Raw genomic sequence first — 18,045 nt, 5'->3', positions numbered from 1 at the left:
ATAGCAGGTATGAATCCAGAGACAAGCAGCTAACCACTAAAACACTGTTTTAAGAAAACAGACCAGAAATGGAAAAACCACTGTCTCATACCACAGCTTCAGTGGAATACTCCTAGCCCATCATCTGCTGAAGACACAACATAGTGGAAAATGTTTAAATTGATTCTGCTGCTGGAGACAGAAGGAATTTTCACAATTGGAGGAGGCTAAGCAGTAAAAGCTCTCCCTCCAAGGACAAACCAGCCAAAGGGCTTCTCAGTGAAAGGTCAGGAAACATGCTTTAGTAGGAGCAAATGGAGTGAGGTTCCCTCCCCATTTTTTATTTTATGACAAATTCATTTCTTTTGCAAGTGCCCTCAGGGTCCCATGGATGAAACAGAGAAGAAAAGCATAAGAGAAACGTATGTATAATATGCCAATACTTGCACAGAAATGCGCCTGTACAGAACAGGAGAGGAGGGGGGGTGGAATATTTCCACTCGTGCCAAGCATTCCATCGACTGTCTGCCAGCTGATCAAACAAGGCCAAGCAGGGTTATAAGCCCTCAGCCGTGCAATCACAGCTTCTCCTACTTGTACAAAACCAGGTGCAGTAATTGCCTACCATGACTTCATTGATTTCAATCACCTCCCTTCCTTTGCAAGAGCCAGACACCTATTGCTCCAGAGAAGTGACAAAGCTTTATTTGTAAGCCCTTCTTGAGCTGGTAGTTGATCTCTTCTACTATATATATATATTTGTGTGTGTGTGTGTGTGTGTGTATGTATCCCTCATGGGAAATATTTTCTTTCTGTATTACACATTTTAAAAAGTTAGAAGGATTCACAATTCTTCTATACTAACAGTTTAACATTTTAGTAGCCAAGCACGTGAATTATATCCAGGTAGCCATAATTAGAAGGAACAAGCATGGTGTTTACTTTAATGTGAATCTAAGAGCTCGGGAGCTTGCAGAAACTTGCACACAATTGAATTTACCCCAAGTGCTAAAGCACTGCCTTTCTCAAATGCCTGCCAAAAAACCTTGTATGCATGAGCAGCACTGAGTTCACTTCCATATAGAAGCACCCTCCGTGTGCACTGCAATAATGAGAAGTCTCCTCATGTACTGCTTTGGGTGTTGTGTAGTGGCAAAGAACATAAGCCGGGACCTACTGGGTCAGGCTGATGGGTCATCTAGTTCACAGCATTCTGTTTTCACAGTGGCCAAGCAGATCCCTATGGGAAGTTCACAAGCAGGCCTTGAGGGCAGCATACCGGAAGCTGAGGGAATTTCTGGATAGGAGTTGGTGTCTGAAGTCATCAGGAGGGATGTGAAGATCTCTGCAAGAGTGGTTTCTTACCAGCGGCTTCATGAAATGATACAGGGAGATCTCCATTTGTCTTTTCATCCTTGGTGTTCCAGGATCTTTATACCTCCAAAGCAGAGGTAGCAAAGTTCAAGTTATGGGTCTGTTGGGAGCTGTGATGCTTAAGTGGAAACTGTCCAAGGGAAAAACATGTCATAAATCCCAGCCTCAGTGCAGCTGCTCAGTTGCACGTTCCAGAGAGCCTGCTATGCAAACCACATCGTTGGCCCTGGACTGGAACAACCTGTACGCATTGTTTATAGTAACCAGAAGTAACCACACATGGCATTCTTGTTTTCTAAAATTATGGCCACTTGAGCATAACCCAGATGCTTTTCTACCCAAATACCTTAAGCTGTCATTTAGAAGAAGCTTGAATGCATCTGTAATTTTATGCATTCGAAAATGAAAGATGCAGAATAAAAAGAAGCAGAATATGAAGAGAGAGAAAACTTTTTGAAGGAGACGTATATTATTGGTGGAGAGCTTCAAGGTGGAGCAGGTAGAAGTGTGGCTGCATCAGCTGTATGACCAAGTTCCTTATGGGGAACTCAGTTGTGTTGCTGATCCCGGCAAAAAAGCAGGGTTGAAGTCACTGCACATCAGCTGATGCCTTATATGACATCAAAAATTGCCCTAATCTCATGAGCAGCTTACAAATAAAGCATTGCCTCTTTTCTGGAGCTTAGGAGTCTGGATCTTGGGATGAAATGGATCTGATGGGAATCCATGAATTCTGAGGCTGTGTGCATGCTCCCATTTATTCTGAATCCCATGTACTCCCACCACTGGTTTGGGAAGTGGTGTACACGCAACGTTTGCCACAATCTGTATCTATCCTGTTGCTTTCTTATGAAATACTGTGTTTCATAACCCCCTTCAAACCAGCATCAGTCCAGGAAAAAGAACAACCTACTTGTGTTTTAAGTCAGCAATGTATAGGTAGCCATAGATGCCAACAACTGCAGCTGATTTTGAACTGGTGGAAGAAGCTGTCAATGGGTGGCTGAGAGGTTGTGGCCTTGTTTGGTCAGCTAGCAGACAGCTGATTGGATGCTTGGCATGAGGGAATTCTCCCCTCCCTCGTTTCTATACAAGTATTGGCACATTGTGGGTATGTTTCTGTTACACTTTTCATCTGTGTTTTATCTAGGTGGACAACAGTAGGTCACTTTGAAGAGAAAATACATTGTGAAGCATGTCATAGAATGAAAGGGGATGGGGGGAAATAATCTCCTTCCATTTGTTCTTACTGCAGCGTATTTTCTGACCTTTCACGAAGTAGCCCTTTTGCTGTCTTGCCTTTTGTGTATGCGAACTGCTAGCAGTGGAGAATCCTCTGACTTTAATGCACAGTTTGTGGGGAGCTGAAGGAGGAGGAAGCCTTTAGCAAGTTACAGTTCCTGTAAAAGGTCATTGTCGGTTAGTTTTGGCAGTGATGGGACAGAACAGAACCCAGAGCTTTTGAGCAGCTGATATGACCGGTATGAACTGCTACAACAGCCCTCTCTCTCCTGCAGCTTGAGGTGGTTAAATTACCTTGTTCAGGCAACAACCATAAAATCAAGTAATCCTCAAATATCACGATAGGCCAATTTTTAACATTAAAATCTGGCTTAAACCATTGGGCTTTGTAGCATCTTGAACCTCAGCAAAGAATAAATGCAGCCCAGGACTGGAGGAGGATGCCACAGGTACCAAGGCAATGATACCAGTTTTCAAAAATAAAATGATATATTAATTTCATTTGTTAAAGAGCTCTCAGTCATAACAACATATTTATAGATGCTCTGCCGGCATACAGTTGCTCTGTTTAACTAGGAGGCTGGTCTAGTAGGGAAGTGGTGGACTGATTGAAGCTTCCCATTGCTCCTTTGCGTGCTGCAGAGGTCTTTACCTAATTTAGATCTATTAATTTCAGTGGGTCTACTCTTAATAAAAGTTAGGTGAATACAAGCCTATGGCCCAAAATTCCTACACCCTCTCTTTGCTCTGCCTTTTATATTGGTGTGTCGATTGTAGAGGTTCCCTTTGGATTGCAAGGACTTCAGTCGACTTGTTGAGCACACACAGATTACAAGGTTTTTCATAATATTTGGCCATGTCAGGGTTCCTCTAAGTAAATGGGTGCAACTGTCCTGAAAGGTGTCATTCTGTCTAAGGAACATTGTTTTCCTTCACCTGATATTTTAAAGTCCTGTTTGTTTCAGATCACCATCAGCAATGGTAATATTCCCTGCAACAGCCGCCTCTATTTCAAATGTTCATTCATTCAAAATGACAATGTTACGTGAGTCCAAAGGTTTTGTGATTTGCAAAGTAATATCTGATTTAACAAGGTGTGTGAAAAGAGTTTCACTGTCTCAGGAAGCTGAGTTCCATTCCAGAGCCTCTTTTCTACTGTGGGAAAAAAGACTCCGCTCCTTCTGGCTGATGACACAATCTCCCTAAGCGGTGGTATGTTGAGCAGAGCTCTCTTCCTAACTGGCAGGAGTTTCTATAGATGGAAGTGCTCTGTGAAGAAGGTAGCCCCCAGGCTGTCATCTTCTTCAGACAAATGACTGGCTGTGTGGAGCAGGCCTCAAGTAGCTTTTTGCTTAAATAAATTAGGCATCTGAGTTCTTCACCTTAACAAAGACAATCTGTTTGGCCTTAGAAGGGGTTTGTTTTGATCCACACAACTCCCATCTTGTACCAGCAACTTTTAACACTGCTGTAAACCCACATGGTTGTGAGTTTTATTGGGCCACCTGTCCTGCTGTCTTCGGTTATAAAAAAAGGTCTCAGTGCAGTGATGATGTCATTGGCTTTTTGTGATGAATTCTCCTTTTCAGGAAATCACAGCTGCCAGATCTCTGTCTTGGCCTCCCGTTGAACTATATGGGTGTGTGTGTATGAATTTGCTTTTTTAAGCAGTTCTGTGTTGTATATTGTTGTTCTGATTATGTTTTATTCCTAAAAGGCATTTTAGAAAAGGAAGCAGCCAAGTAATTACACAGTGACTTATGGAGAAGCTGGCTTGGAGGCAAGGTTGTTTTTTTTTTTAAAAAAAGCACACACACACAAAAAAACCTCTGTACAACAAATACTTTGCCATTTGAGTGGAGCTGGCTTTCTTCACCATCTAGTTCTTTGTTTTGTTTTGTTTAAATGATCCTCCATGAAAGATGCATTTGTGACATGTTTAGCATGTAGTTATGGTGAGCAGCTGAATATTTTTGCAGCACTGATCTTGGCCTTTGCACTGAGACGTTCTGGAATCAGAGGTGCTATGAGCCCTCCAGCCTGTCAGCTTCTACTGCAGACTGAAGCATGAAGTACAGCAGACAGAAAATACTGCTCTGATGACTGGTGCCATGTTCTTAGTATTTATGGCGAGCCTGCTCCATAATGCCTGCCAGTGTTGTATGGCTTGTTTTTTCCTTCTTCTTTTGTGCATTTCTTTCTGTTCTAAGGCCTGAGATAAAAGGTAAAAAGGTAAAGGACCCCTGGGCGGTTCACAGCACACTTCACGAACTGCATGCTTAGTAAACGACTCCTGTTGTGCAGCTTCTCCCATCATTGCTGTGTTGGGGAATACCTTCCAAGAAAGTGAGCTTTGTGAGTACAGTCTGTCTGCAATTAGGGTTTTAACTTTGGTAGAGAGCCTTCATGTGTACAGAAATATATCTCCTTCAGAAATTATGCTTCAGCATCAGGCCAAAGATTGTGGGGTGGGTGGGGAGCAGCAGCATGACTTTGGGGCCACTTGTCAAATAGATGATATCCCTTTATATTAGAGGCCTTCCTCTGTATATTAGGACATATGGCCACCTTACACAGATCTGGCAAAGAGAAACTGCGTCACTAAGAAAAAAACCTATGCCAACACTAAGGCTGAGGTTCAGAGAACCAGAAAACTAAAGAACACCTGGTAGATAAAAAAAAGCTCAAGAGATCCAGCACTTAGCCAACATCCATGATGCACAGAGTTTCTTTAAAGCCACAAAGACCATCTGTGGGCCAATAAATCGTGGTATATGCCCTCTATACTCAACAGACGGTACCACACTTCTAAAAGATAAAGAAGCTGTTGCATTGTGCTGAAAAGAACATCTCCTTAACTGCAACTCCCCTGTAGCTGCTGAGGTCCTCTCACAAATTCTGCAAAAACAAATTAGAGGTGAGCTTTCAGTATCTCCAAATTTGGGAGAGTTGTGTACAGCTATTAACCAAATGAAAGACAACAAAGCCAGTGGACCTGATGGGATTCAAAGTGGACGGAATTGAACTTACACAACAACTTAACAAGTTCATCGAAAAAATCTGGGGGCGAGAGGAGATCCCAGTAGAAATGTTGGAAAGTGTCTATCACTTTTCCTACCTGGGCTGACATTGATGCCGAAATCCAGCATCGTGTGAGCTCTGTGATGCTCTATGACTCCGATAGAAATGCAGAGTGTTTGAGGACCGGGACATTTGCAGGCAAACCAAAATGCTTGTTTACAAAGCTATTGTACTATCAACCTTACTGTACACTTGCGAAACATGGACCACTTATAAACACCATCTCCAAGTCCTCAAAAGATTCCATCAACGGTGTCTCTGCAAAATTTTACATATCACTTGGGAAGAGAGGTGAACTAATGTTAGTGTACTGGAAGAAGCAAAGATCACCAGTGTCAAAGCAATGATTCTTCAACATCACCTTCGTTGGGACTAGTCGTGTTGATGGGATGCCTGATTATCGTCTTCCAAAGCAACTATTCTATCCTAAACTTAAAAATGGAAAGCAGAAGGCTGGTGGTCAACAAAAGAGGTTTAAAGACTCTCTCAAGGCAAATCTTTAAAAATGTAGTATAAACACTGACAATTGGGAAACATTGGCTTGTGAGCGCTCCAATTGGAGAACAGCCTTTACCAAAGGTGCCATGGACTTTGAAGACACTCACACTCAGGACAAAAGGGAGAAATGTGCTAAGAGGAAAGCATGTTTGGCAAACCCCTACCATGATCAGTTCCCGCCCAGAAACCTATGTCCCCACTGTGGAAGGACATGCGGATCCAGAACTGGCCTCCACAGTCACCTACAGACTCACTCGGCTTACTCGGCTATGAGTGATATTTGGCTCACTCTTTGGCTGTGAGTGATCGCCAAAGAAGAAGACCCAATGGTATCCTGAATGTGATTATGAATTAAGAAACTCCAGTTAGGATGTGTGATTTTTATATGTAGCTACTGGGGTCATGAGTAGCTTGACAGTGTGGTTTTGAGTTACTTGCATGCTTCATTGGGGCTGGCCACATAGAGCCAGTGTTCTGCTGCTGACTGAATTGAGACATTTCCAATGGTTTGCTGACATTGTAAGTATTCTTTTTATGGCCAAATTCCGTTAAAGTCAAAGAGGGTTTATAGAAACCTCTTCTACTGCTTTCTTAGATAAGCAGGCAAACAGGAGGTGTTAAGGGCCTGCTCTCAGGTTAATTAAATCAACTGCTTGTTCCCTCCGGCGACTTCACATCAAGGCCAAGGTGAAATATGGAGAGTAATTGGGAGTTGCCTTTTAAAGTGAGAAGTTGTTGCCTGTCTGAAATCAGTGGAGGTTTGGGAAACTTAAGACCTTGTAAGATTAGTCCCTTTTTAGTCTAGCTTGGCATTTAGCTCGGATACCAAGATCAAATGCTGACATTTATTAATAAATAGACATAAAATGTCTGAGACAATTTAGCTTTTCTCTGTGGAATGTGGCTCATTTTATTATTACTTCTTTTGACATGGCATTCATCAGACTGCTTTGATTAGACAGTGTGTTTTCTGGAGCACACCCAGATCCCCCCATGTTTTCTTTTCCTCTTTAAATTTTAAACCCATCTCATGTGGGCTTTATCTCTCTTACTTTGTTGGCGTGCAGAGCTTTTCCTTACATTTTAAGGGTTGTTAAGGTTACTTGCTGTTTGCTGTAAAGACATAGATCAAAAGACTGCTTTTGACATTTTTCTTTTAAACTGGGAAATACTGTAATCTGTGCACTTTTTTATTTGTTTTTTTGGCTGAAACCTTTAAGCCAGAGTTTTCCTTGAACCAGACTAGATGGGTGAGTGTAATAGATGCTTAGTGCGATAGAGACGCCTTGTTCCTTTTTGCCTGAGAAACTGTACAACAGGGACCAAAGACCTTTACTTTTTGCAACCTAAAGGAACATGTTTTTATTTATGGATCAGTGGAATGCAGGCAGCGGAGAAACCATGGCTTGGATCCTAAGCTTCCCTCCAAGCATGGAAGGAGTTTGCACTCCTTTCATGAGTACAGTTTTCCTTAGAACTTAGGATCCCGGGAACCCCATGTGATTTACACACCCAAAAACAATAGATCTTACCTAAATGTGGTGATTGTGCCTAAATATGTGGAATGTGCTGTGTATCAGCTGGAGAGGTGGGGCAGCAAAGTCACCTCCCCGCCCCCCGGTCTATCTGCTTATTTTTTCCTCTTCCATCCATGTCCCTTCTCCCTTTGCATATTGTGTTTATTAATTTGGAAACCTTGTTTTAAACCATGAATGCCTTAAATGCATTTGTGGAAAGACAGTTTATAATTGTAATAACACCCCCCACCCCACAACATTCCAGTTCTAAAAGATTGGTGTCTACTGATAATCACTTTCATAAATGTTTTCTTTTCTTTTTTACAGTTACCTGACCATAAGCAACAAACAGAAGTTCTTATACATCACAAGTCCTTTTTTAAAAAGGGCTGCCTTGGTACTTACCTATGTAAGTATTACTTTGAACTATATTCTTACTTAACTTTAATTTCTTCAGATGAAGCCCATTGTAGCTCCTTAGTCTCGAGAGCAGGCCTAATACAGAAGTATCTTACTCTGTTAGTCCATAGGAACAAACATAAGAATTTGTATGCTGGGCAGCGGCAGATTTAAGTTGGTGGGGACAGTTCTCCTGCACAGGGCACCAAGCTGAGGGGTGCAAAACAACCACCTGCTGGGTACCTACTGAGAAGATCCATAAAAAAGCAACTGCATCAAAAGGAATTACTGTGAAAATTAGAAGAAAAATTTTTGTCCTTCCTCAAGGCACCATGTTAACAAAGTCCGCCCCTATGCTGAGTTAGAACAGTTTATCTCAGTTAACCTGAAAATGTTTGTTTTAAGATAGGTTCTGGTTTCCTGGTCCTAATGAATTGTATGCTTTTTTGTAGTAATAACCGAAATATCTCTTCTTTTCTGAAGGTGATCCTACTTTTGTATTTTCGCTTCTGGATAATGGGAGGTTCTATGCCAGCGTTTTCAGAACAGGACAATCCAGCTTCATTCTCACCTTATCTTCTAACAAGGTATGATACCAGGAGCCACATATGTTTGAGTTGATGCTATCTTTCCATTTAATGTGAACTAATTGAGGCCTTAATCTTTGTTGTTGTTTCCTGAAAATCACAGTTATAAAAATATGCTTGGGAACCTATGATATTTGCAGGATTAGATTAACTCAAATGCATAAAATAATTCCAGTGGATATGTTGCAGTGATTGTCCAAAATGTGGTGGTTGTTGACAGTCACGTGTGAATGTGCACTTTTCCAGATTTTACGATGGAGTTGCCCAAACAAGGAATGTGTGCAACAATATGTATTCTAGTGCAGAGTACATGCAAAAATGCATATTTTAGTGAAAGTAACATATACAACTGCATTCTGTTATGGCACATTTGCTTGCAAAAATGCTTCTACAAGCAAAATTGTACATACAGTGGTACCTCTGGATACCCATACCTCCGGTTGTGTATCCTTCAGGATGCGAACATGGCAAACCTGGAAGCGGATCCTCTGGTTGCGGAAACTTTGGGATCCGACCGGAGCTCCAGAACGGATCCTATCCGCAACCAGAGGTACCACTGTATTAGGGAAAGCTAGCACAAAAATGAATACAGAGGTACCTCGGGTTAAGTACTTCATTCGTTCTGGAGGTCCTTTCTTAACCTGAAACTGTTCTTAACCTGAAGCACCACTTTAGCTAATGGGGCCTCCTGCTGCTGCCGTGCTGCCGGAGCACGATTTCTGTTCTCATCCTGAAGCAAAGTTCTTAACTCGAAGTACTATTTCTGGGTTAGCGGAGTCTGTAACCTGAAGCGTATGTAACCCGAGGTACCACTGTATTAATTTTTATGCTGCATTAAAAAATTTCAGACGTGTATGCAGAAATGGGCAAACCAAATTTTAAGGCTGTGAAAGTGAGAAACTTAGAGAAACCAAAATAGACAGATTTGTCCAAACCTAGCATTAATGTGAATATTGGCCGTGCTCAAATTTTTGAAATTCACCCTGATATAGATAAGTGATTCTAAAGAGGTATTTGGGGTCCGGATATAAACATTTTGTTTATATTTTTATAGAGAAGGTCTATACGTACTTAGTCCAGGGCAGAAATTTGGAACCTTAACACAGGAAGCACTTATGTCAAACGACACATAGAACATAGAAATAGAACATAGAAATTATGCCTGTGGAAGAAAGTAAGAAAAAATTGGGGTTTCATTTCTTGACTACATTCCTTGCCATGTTGTTTAGCTAGGTACTGCCAGTTGCTCATGAACCATTACTAGGAGTAAGAGCTCTCCCAGGATAATCATCACAGCATTAAAAGCTTGGATAAATGCTTTTACTGATTAATTCAAATGCCCTCAGGGTACTTCCTCAAGAGAGCAGCAGTACAAAGGAGACTCCTGGTCCCAATGAACTCTCATTTAAATTTGGGCAGTCTCTTTGAAAGGGTAGGGAAGCCAGTGAAGGACTAGTGAAAGCAAGCGCCACATTTTCAGTTTGCTTTCTGTGGAAGCTTTTCATGGGTTGTACTTAATTCCCGAATATCACTCTGTCTAATCCCTTGATTAGGGGAAACTGCATCACCACCATATAAGCCTTTAAGGCTCTTGGGTTTCTGGCTTGGCAAGCCTAATGCCTCAACATCCATGGTTTATCCCTAAGACTTCAGTGCAGGGGGAAGAAAAAGCAGGAGGAGAAGCTGTAACATGGAAGGTACCGGATGAGACAAACAGCTCATTGTCTCTCTGGCTACTATAGATTGAACTATGAGACTCTGGAAAAGAAAATACAAATGTTCTCATGGGTCATGTAAGAGGGCGGAATGGAAAAGAACAGCATGGGGTAGGTTTTGTAGCCCATTAACTTTTCCTTTTAAAAACCTTGTGGGCTTCCTCAGATAACGAACAGAATTTTAACTCTTCCTAAATGCCGAGAGGAAATGTTATTAATGCCCTTCATTAGGCGTAACAATTTTTCACTTCGGTATTTACAGCTGAAGCTATTTTAGCTTGGGGCTCTTTCCATCTTTTTCACAGCTCTAAATCAAATGCGCTTGACAAGGCACTTCATAATAATGTTGTAAAACATATGTGGCTGCAATTATAACCAGGTGCTGTTATTTATGGGCTCCCTATCTCTGCCGTATTTGGTTTGTTTACTCTGAGGCGCTCCTATCAGGGAGCCCATCCATGCGGCAAAACCTTCCGGTTTCTATATAGCTTGGCATACTTGTCTCTTTGTCAGCCGAATCATTTTTGAAAAGATAACAGCTTTTTTTTGAGTGTGTGTGTGTGTGTGTGTGTGTGTGTGTCTGTCTGTCTGTCTGTCTGTCTGTCTGTCTGTCTGTCTCCACTTCCCATATCAAACTGGTGGACATTATACTTCTATCAGATTGTTCTGTGTATGGGAGGGCCTGCAGAAGGTGGTTGTATACCATTGTAGTACAGTAGTACCTCGGGTTACAGACACTTCAGGTTACATACACTTCAGGTTACATACACTTCAGGTTACAGACTCTTCTAACCCAGAAATAGTACCTCGGGTTAAGAACTTTGCTTCAGGATGAGAACAGAAATCGTGCACCAGTGGTTCGGCAGCAGTGGGAGGCCCCATTAGTTAAAGTGGTGCTTCAGGTTAAGAACAGTTTCAGGTTAAGAACAGACCTCCAGAACGAATTAAGTACTTAACCCGAGGTACCACTGTAGTGGGATCCTGTCCCACACCAGTGAGACAGCCTGACCCAGAAGCTCTTAATCTCAAGCAGAACAATATGATCTGTTCTCTTGTCTTCCTGTTAAAGAGGCTTCATTGCTGATCCGGTTGGTTTCTCTGTAGCCCCTCCTTCAGCTACAGGTGATAGTTGTTGGTGGCACAGACTGAATTCCCACCCAACTTCCCTCAGGCTCAGGACCTGCTATAGGGTCAAGTTCTGTTGGTACGTTGCAACCCAAGAGAGGGTTGTGTATGTATGTGTGGGTTTGTTTGTTTTAAGATTGGTTGTATCAGCAATGCCACAACAACAATGCAGAAGAGAGACGCTGGCAACCAGAGGGGAAAGAAAAAGGACAGAGAGGGACAGGCAGATGCATACATATAGTAAAAGTATATATATAATATACAGTATTAGATTACCAGTTGGGTCCCATGTAGAGGGAAGAAGTGAATGCTGAGTTTGGATAGGATAAGGGACACTGGTCTGTCCAGCGTATTCCAGGTATAGAATTGCTACAGCCATGATACTTGGTCCCAGGCAATTTTAGCCTCTGGTGGTATTAAAAGAGTTTCAGCTCTTTTAAATAGTCATATGTATGGTGTCAGATTGGAGTGAGTCAACTGTCCTGCATCTGAGGGCCTCCCTGCTCATTCTGTTGCAGGAGTGGGCAACCTCTGGCACACAGGCCGAGCTTGGCCCACCAAGGGAAGCCGCTGTTATATGGGGTAGTATATCTTCAAAGTACCTATGTCATCTGCTGCAGCTAATTAAGAGTTCATGGTCTTGGGACTACTCACGTTGTTTGCTTCTTGACTAAGAGTACAATCCTAGTAGGCACGTGAGTGGCGCTGTGGTTTAAACCACTGAGCCTCTTGGGCTTGCCGATCGGAAGGTCGGCAGTTCGAGTCCGCACGATGGGGTGAGCTCCTGTTGCTCTGCCCCAGCTTCTGCCAGCCTAGCAGAAAGCATACCAGAGCGAGTAGATAAATAATTCCTGCTGTGGTAGGAAGGTAAACGGCATTTCCGTGCACTCTGGCACTCGTCACGGTCTTCTGTGCGCCAGTAGTGGTATAGTCATGCTGGTCACATGACCCGGAATGCTGTCTGTGGACAAACACCAGCTCCCTTGGCCTGAAAAGTGGGCTGAGAGCCTCACCCCATAGTTGCCTTTGAGTGGACTTATCCATCCATGGGTCCTTTACCTTTACCATACTTTACAATCCTATGCAAAATCCTATGCAGGTCCCATTGACTTCAAGGCTGCAATTCTAAACAGATTAACCTATTGAGAGCCTCATTAAATACAGTGAAAATTAGTTTGGGGGGAAACTGCATAGGACTAGGCAGTAATGTGAGTGTGATTCAGTTTCTCAACTGTGCCATGTGATAAATGGACTCTAAAATAGGATCCTCTGCTTTCTTGCCAGGCTGTAAAGAGTTAACTTTGCTTCAACTTTCGTGCTTTTTGTTGCTTGAATCTAGGGCTAGAAGTGCAGGTGCCTTGGCACCAGAAATAAAAACAAGCAGTTTCTCCACATATTAGCAATAAAAAAAAATATTTCTTTTACATGAAGTCTGCAAAATAATTTTTTAAAAATGCAAACGCTCTTTGGCCATCTGACTTAATCTGCACTGTTCGTCTCAGTTATTCAGAGAGCAAATGTTAATTGGAAGAAATGCAATGCATACTGAAAATTAGTAGACAAATTAACTCAAATGATTAGGGAACATTCTCCAGAGCTGCATAAAGTATAGATTGGGGTAAAATAATAAACAGCCTAGATTGCAGTTAGGGAAGCAAGCAAGTCCCCAGTGTTTATGTTCAAGCTGTCACTTTCCTCAGAGCTGTGTTTTGGAAGGGTGGTTGTTTTATGTTCTTGAGAGAGATCTGGTTGCACAAGCAGTATTTATAATTAGTTTTAAAGCATTAGATTAAATGCATTCAAGCATCCAGTATGCCACAGTAACAGTTGCTGCCTAGGTTCTTTTTATAAAATCATGCAAACTTTGGGAATAAACTCAAGCCTTGCTTTAACAAGGAGAATGGCAGAAGCCTGTAACTGGGAAGTTCATCTTTCAAGTTCTCCTTTTAGTTTTAGGGTTCTTTTCTTTTTAATGCTGATTTTTTGCAACTCTGGATTAAGCACCCCATTGAGCCCAAGGGAATTAACTTTTGAGCAAATTGCATTATAAGTAATTATATACTGTCATGAAAATCTGTATATACATGAGGCGAAACAGCTTCACTTTCCTTTTTAAAATCTGATGAGATTAACAGGGGGCTCATTAGTTTCATTTGATTTATACCCTTCCCTACGCCAAGAGCTCAAGAGGGGTAACATTATGCTATTGTAATTAATTAGAGTTTAATTATCATCATCTTACTCTTTCTTTGGTCACCCAAAGGTAACTTGAATAAAAATATCACTATGAGAAGCACAATCTCAGGGTTTGGCAAGTCTGGTAAGAGGGAGCAAATTCCACAGTTGAGAGGCAGCCAGCAAGAATGCCTTTGTGCTCTTATTTCTTGACTTCCCATGTAGATAGTAAATTTAGGAGAGTGTTCTTAGTGAAACTTAAAAGGTCAGGCTGGAAGAGAAGGAATGCTGTTTTCTAACTACCCAATAACAGAGGCCGCTGGAATATTTTTTGGCATTGCTGTGCTGGCTGAAAAGAGGCAAGGAAGTAGCTAATCTGGATTAATTTTGTGGCGCCTGGAAATCTTAGTTTCAGCATTGCCTTAGTAAAACTCACCAGGGAAGAAGTCGAGGACAAAACTAGAATTAGTTGGCTCTGCATGTCAGTGGATCTAACTCTCCAAATCCTTAGCCTCCTTGTTCTCTGCCCTACCAGTCCAAATGGGCACCAGGCACCACGACCAGTGGTCTGAGGCTTAATCCCTGTCATCTCCAGCTAAAAGAATGAGGTAGCAGATGATGGGAAAGTTCTCTGCCTGAGAACCCTGAGGGCTGCTGTCAGCGAGAAGAGACCAGTGGCCCTCCTGATGCTGGACTTCAGCTTCCATCAGTCTTGGTCAGCATGGCCAATGGAAAGGGATTGTGGGAGTTGTAGTCCACCAATATCTGGAATTCCAGTGGTTCTGCACCCCTGGAGTACATTGTACTGGGCTAGATGGACAAATAATCTGACCAGTTGTAAGGTAGCTTCCTGTGTTCCAGTTCATGACCTTTGACAAATCACTAGCTTAACCTCCTACAGAAGGTTTTGGGGAGGATAAATGGCAATGTACTACTTCATAGAAATAACAAGTGTATCTTACTGCTTTTGTGAAAGCTGATTAATAGCATTAGCTATTTTAGTGTTTGCAGGTCCTTTATACTTTTTGCAAAGCATTTTGAGTGCTACTGATGAAAGGTACTATATGATGTTGTTGATTACTTAAAAATAAATGCTGCCATTTATTCTTTGGCCTCACACTTACTGCCCGCTGTCACAGCCACTCTTAGCTTTGTGGTATACACAAACGGCAAGCTATTATTCAAGGCTATTAAAACGGGAAGGCGATCCAAATTGTTACGCTTTAAAAACTGTCACAGATGGAGTCCTTGCATTTTCAAAAGAGGCTTGCGGCGAATCAATAAGTGCTCTCTTTAGTCCCACCGCCATGTTTGGCGAATGCTTCCTAAACCGTGCAAATTTAATGAGAGCTTTCAGCATTTGACAACGAGCAAAACAGCCAAGAGATTTTCTGTTGTGATAAGCTGAGATGTGAACCAGCCAACTATGCACAGCATGTGACGAGTGTTTTAGGATTTGGAAAACAATATGTGGCTGTGCTGGCAGAATGTTTGGAAGGATCATAAGTGGTGCCAAGACAGAACAGAGCAATTTTCAAGCCACTTGGTTGGTGTTTCTGTCGTTTGTTGTTACGTATCATTTCTACTGAAACTGCTGTACAAATAGGTCTTATCATTCGTCTTCATAAATGTTCTCACATGGTATGGGGAGGGGACTTCTGTTTCCTTTGCCTTCTCATAATAGTTCACAAGAAAAGTTGCAGGGTCAGCAGCTAAGCTGTCCGCATCCTTGTGAGCTGCTTACATCTTGCCTGTGTTATGTTGGAAGCTCTGCTCCTCAAGGGAATCTCTCATTATGTTGTTGTTTTCCACATCAGCCGGGTGTGATGCTGAGATTAACAGTCTGATATTGGCTTCTCAGTCGTCTTGGCTTCTAAATGCTACCAGATTGCAGAAAAGCAGTTTTCATCAGATCACTGCCTCAGAAACAAAAAGGTGTTTTTCCATTATATGACCAACCTTTCTTATACCTCACAAGGTTATCAGACACTAACTTACTTATATATATTTATATCCTGCTGTTCCTTCAAGGAGCTCAAAGTGGTGTACAAAATTGTGCAGACGCCCGTGTGCATGTGCGCACGCTCACACACGTTTTAGCTGCACAACAAACCTAGGAGATCTACTAGGCTGGGAAACGGTCACTGGCTCCATGGCTGAGCAGAGATTTTAACTCCTAGCCCAATATTGTAACCCACCCTTTGCCAACCTGATACCTTTCAGATGTTGTGAACTACACCCCCCGCACAGTGTTGACTGCAGCTCATGGGTGTTGTAGTCCAAAACATCTGGAAGGCACTGGGATGGCAAAAGCTGCTGTAACTGCTGCACTATGTTGGCTTTTATTGCACAAGTGAATTTTCAGTCTGTGGGTCTTCTGGGAGCTTTGCTGGAGCCTTTGGTGGGGCACAGTAGTTTTGTGCAAGACCGTAAGTCTTCTTAGGTCCAATTAACTTTACTGGCTCCTTGCCTTGCTGCACTATGCTTTTTCTCTGGCCTTTCTTGTCCTTCTTCTTTCTGTTGATGGGCTGTGTTAAGAAAAAAGCAGCATGGATTCTGCTCCAGCTCTGCACCTGCCTATTCCTACTTAGGTACAGGACCTGCAAGCCTTTTCTACAGCCCTGCCAACTCCCACTACCTTCTTGTCTGTCCACACTTGTCTTATCTGACTGTACTACCTTTTGGGAGCCGAGCTTACATATCTGAGCTCGTATCATGAATCTGTGGTTTGGCTTGATCAGTTGCCTTGGCCCAACCGGCTCATTAGAACAGCCCATCATATCTCACTGAGTTTATAGAGGGCCTGCTGCTGCCACTGCTGCATGGGATATTATTATTATTATTATTATTATTATTATTATTATTATTATTATTATTATTAATTTACACCCTGCCCATCTGGCTGGGTTTCTCCAGTGCATGCCATTAGGAATGTACATAAAAAGCAAAGGCATCTGTAATGGTAGCTTCAAAAATCACATTTGGATAACACCTTTATTAGGACCAACCAGGATGCCACAGAATAGCAGGCAAGCTTTTCAGTTCTCCTGAACTCTTTCTTAGGCCTAGATGCTTACACACAGGGTTGTGCAACAGTTGACATGATGAAGTGTTTTGGAGAACTCAAAAAGCTTTACTCACTATTCTGTGGCATTTTGATTAGTCCTAATAAAGATATTGCCCATCTCTGCTCATCTAACGTGATATGGTACTGCCGAATGGATATGAGTGTGGAAATTAAGGCAGAGTTGTGGATGTTCTTTCACTGTTCTTTCGTCCCACAAATTAAACTTGGCTCTGATTTGCACCATTGTCCTTTCCACCTACTGGTGACAGTCCTGCCTTTCCCCCTATGAGCAGCATGCTAGTAACTGAACTTCACATTTCATTTTGTAGGTTTCTTACTTATTCCTACCTCCTGGCCTTCAATGCCTGGCTTCTACTGGCTCCCATTACTCTGTGCTATGACTGGCAGGTTGGGAGTATCCCTTTGGTTGAATCGATCTGGGACATGAGGAATTTTGCCACACTTCTGATGGCAGTGGTGATGCTGCTGCTGGGTCTGCACTGCATAGTAGCATTCAAGGTAAACAAATGTTCCTCTACTCATTGGTTTGTCTACTGATTATGCAGAAACAATTCTGTCCTGAAAGAATGGAGGAGGCAGTGTTCCTGAATATGCTAAAGATAAGTATTCTGCTTCTCTTTCTACATACCCATCTGGGCCTGGTCAGATGTTATTTACCAAGGAATAATCTCAGTCTTGGTTGTTCCACCGCCCTCAGAAAGTTGGTATTGGGTGTGTCACCTGGGAGAGAGGATTCACGGCAGCACCTCCTAAGTTGTGAAACTCCTTCCCCACAGTGGTGCACCTGGCAAATGCCGAAGATGTATCTCTTTACCGTGGCTTTTGACATGAGAGATGTATATTTTTAGGAGCCACCTTATTTCTGTTATTTTATGTTGTTTTGAACTGTTTTTAATATTGTTCTTTAATTGCTATAACCTGCCCTGGAACCTTAGGTTGAAGGGAACATGAAATAATAAGTGATACAGGCTACTTTGCAGGCTGCCCCATATTGGTTTGAATGTAACAACTTTCTGATGCTGTAGCTGAAACTCGTGCATGAAACCTGTGCGTGAATCAAGGTTTAGTGGGAGGGGGAGGAGGAATCAAGCACTCTTGTCTCCCTTTCTGCCCCCACAACCTTGGGGAAGGTCTTTAGACTATTGTGAACCATTGAGTTGGTAGCAGTTTTAAAGGAGAAATTGCTGGTGAGTAGAGGATCCGTGCGCTGCTCTGGTTCGCCAGAAGCGGTTTAGTCATGCTGGCCACATGACCCGGAAGCTGTC

The 18,045-nt window shown here is 42.4% G+C and overlaps 1 protein-coding gene across 1 annotated transcript in view; it reads left to right on the top strand.

Moving 5' to 3' along the window:
- The window catches only part of TMTC1 (transmembrane O-mannosyltransferase targeting cadherins 1), a 145,451-nt gene that overhangs the window by 56,434 nt on the left and 70,972 nt on the right, over positions 1–18,045 (top strand). Inside the window, exons 6-8 of the mRNA XM_083461942.1 lie at positions 8,019–8,100; positions 8,574–8,677; positions 17,089–17,278. Of these exons, the coding sequence (XP_083318068.1) occupies positions 8,019–8,100; positions 8,574–8,677; positions 17,089–17,278 (376 nt within the window). The remainder of the gene's footprint in view (positions 1–8,018; positions 8,101–8,573; positions 8,678–17,088; positions 17,279–18,045) is intronic.

This window comes from Podarcis liolepis (assembly GCF_965112155.1).
Source record: "Podarcis liolepis genome assembly, chromosome: 10".
Lineage (NCBI taxonomy): Eukaryota > Metazoa > Chordata > Lepidosauria > Squamata > Lacertidae > Podarcis > Podarcis liolepis.
The sequence above is the reverse complement of the archived record's forward strand: the minus strand, read 5'-3'. Positions and strand labels throughout refer to the sequence as shown.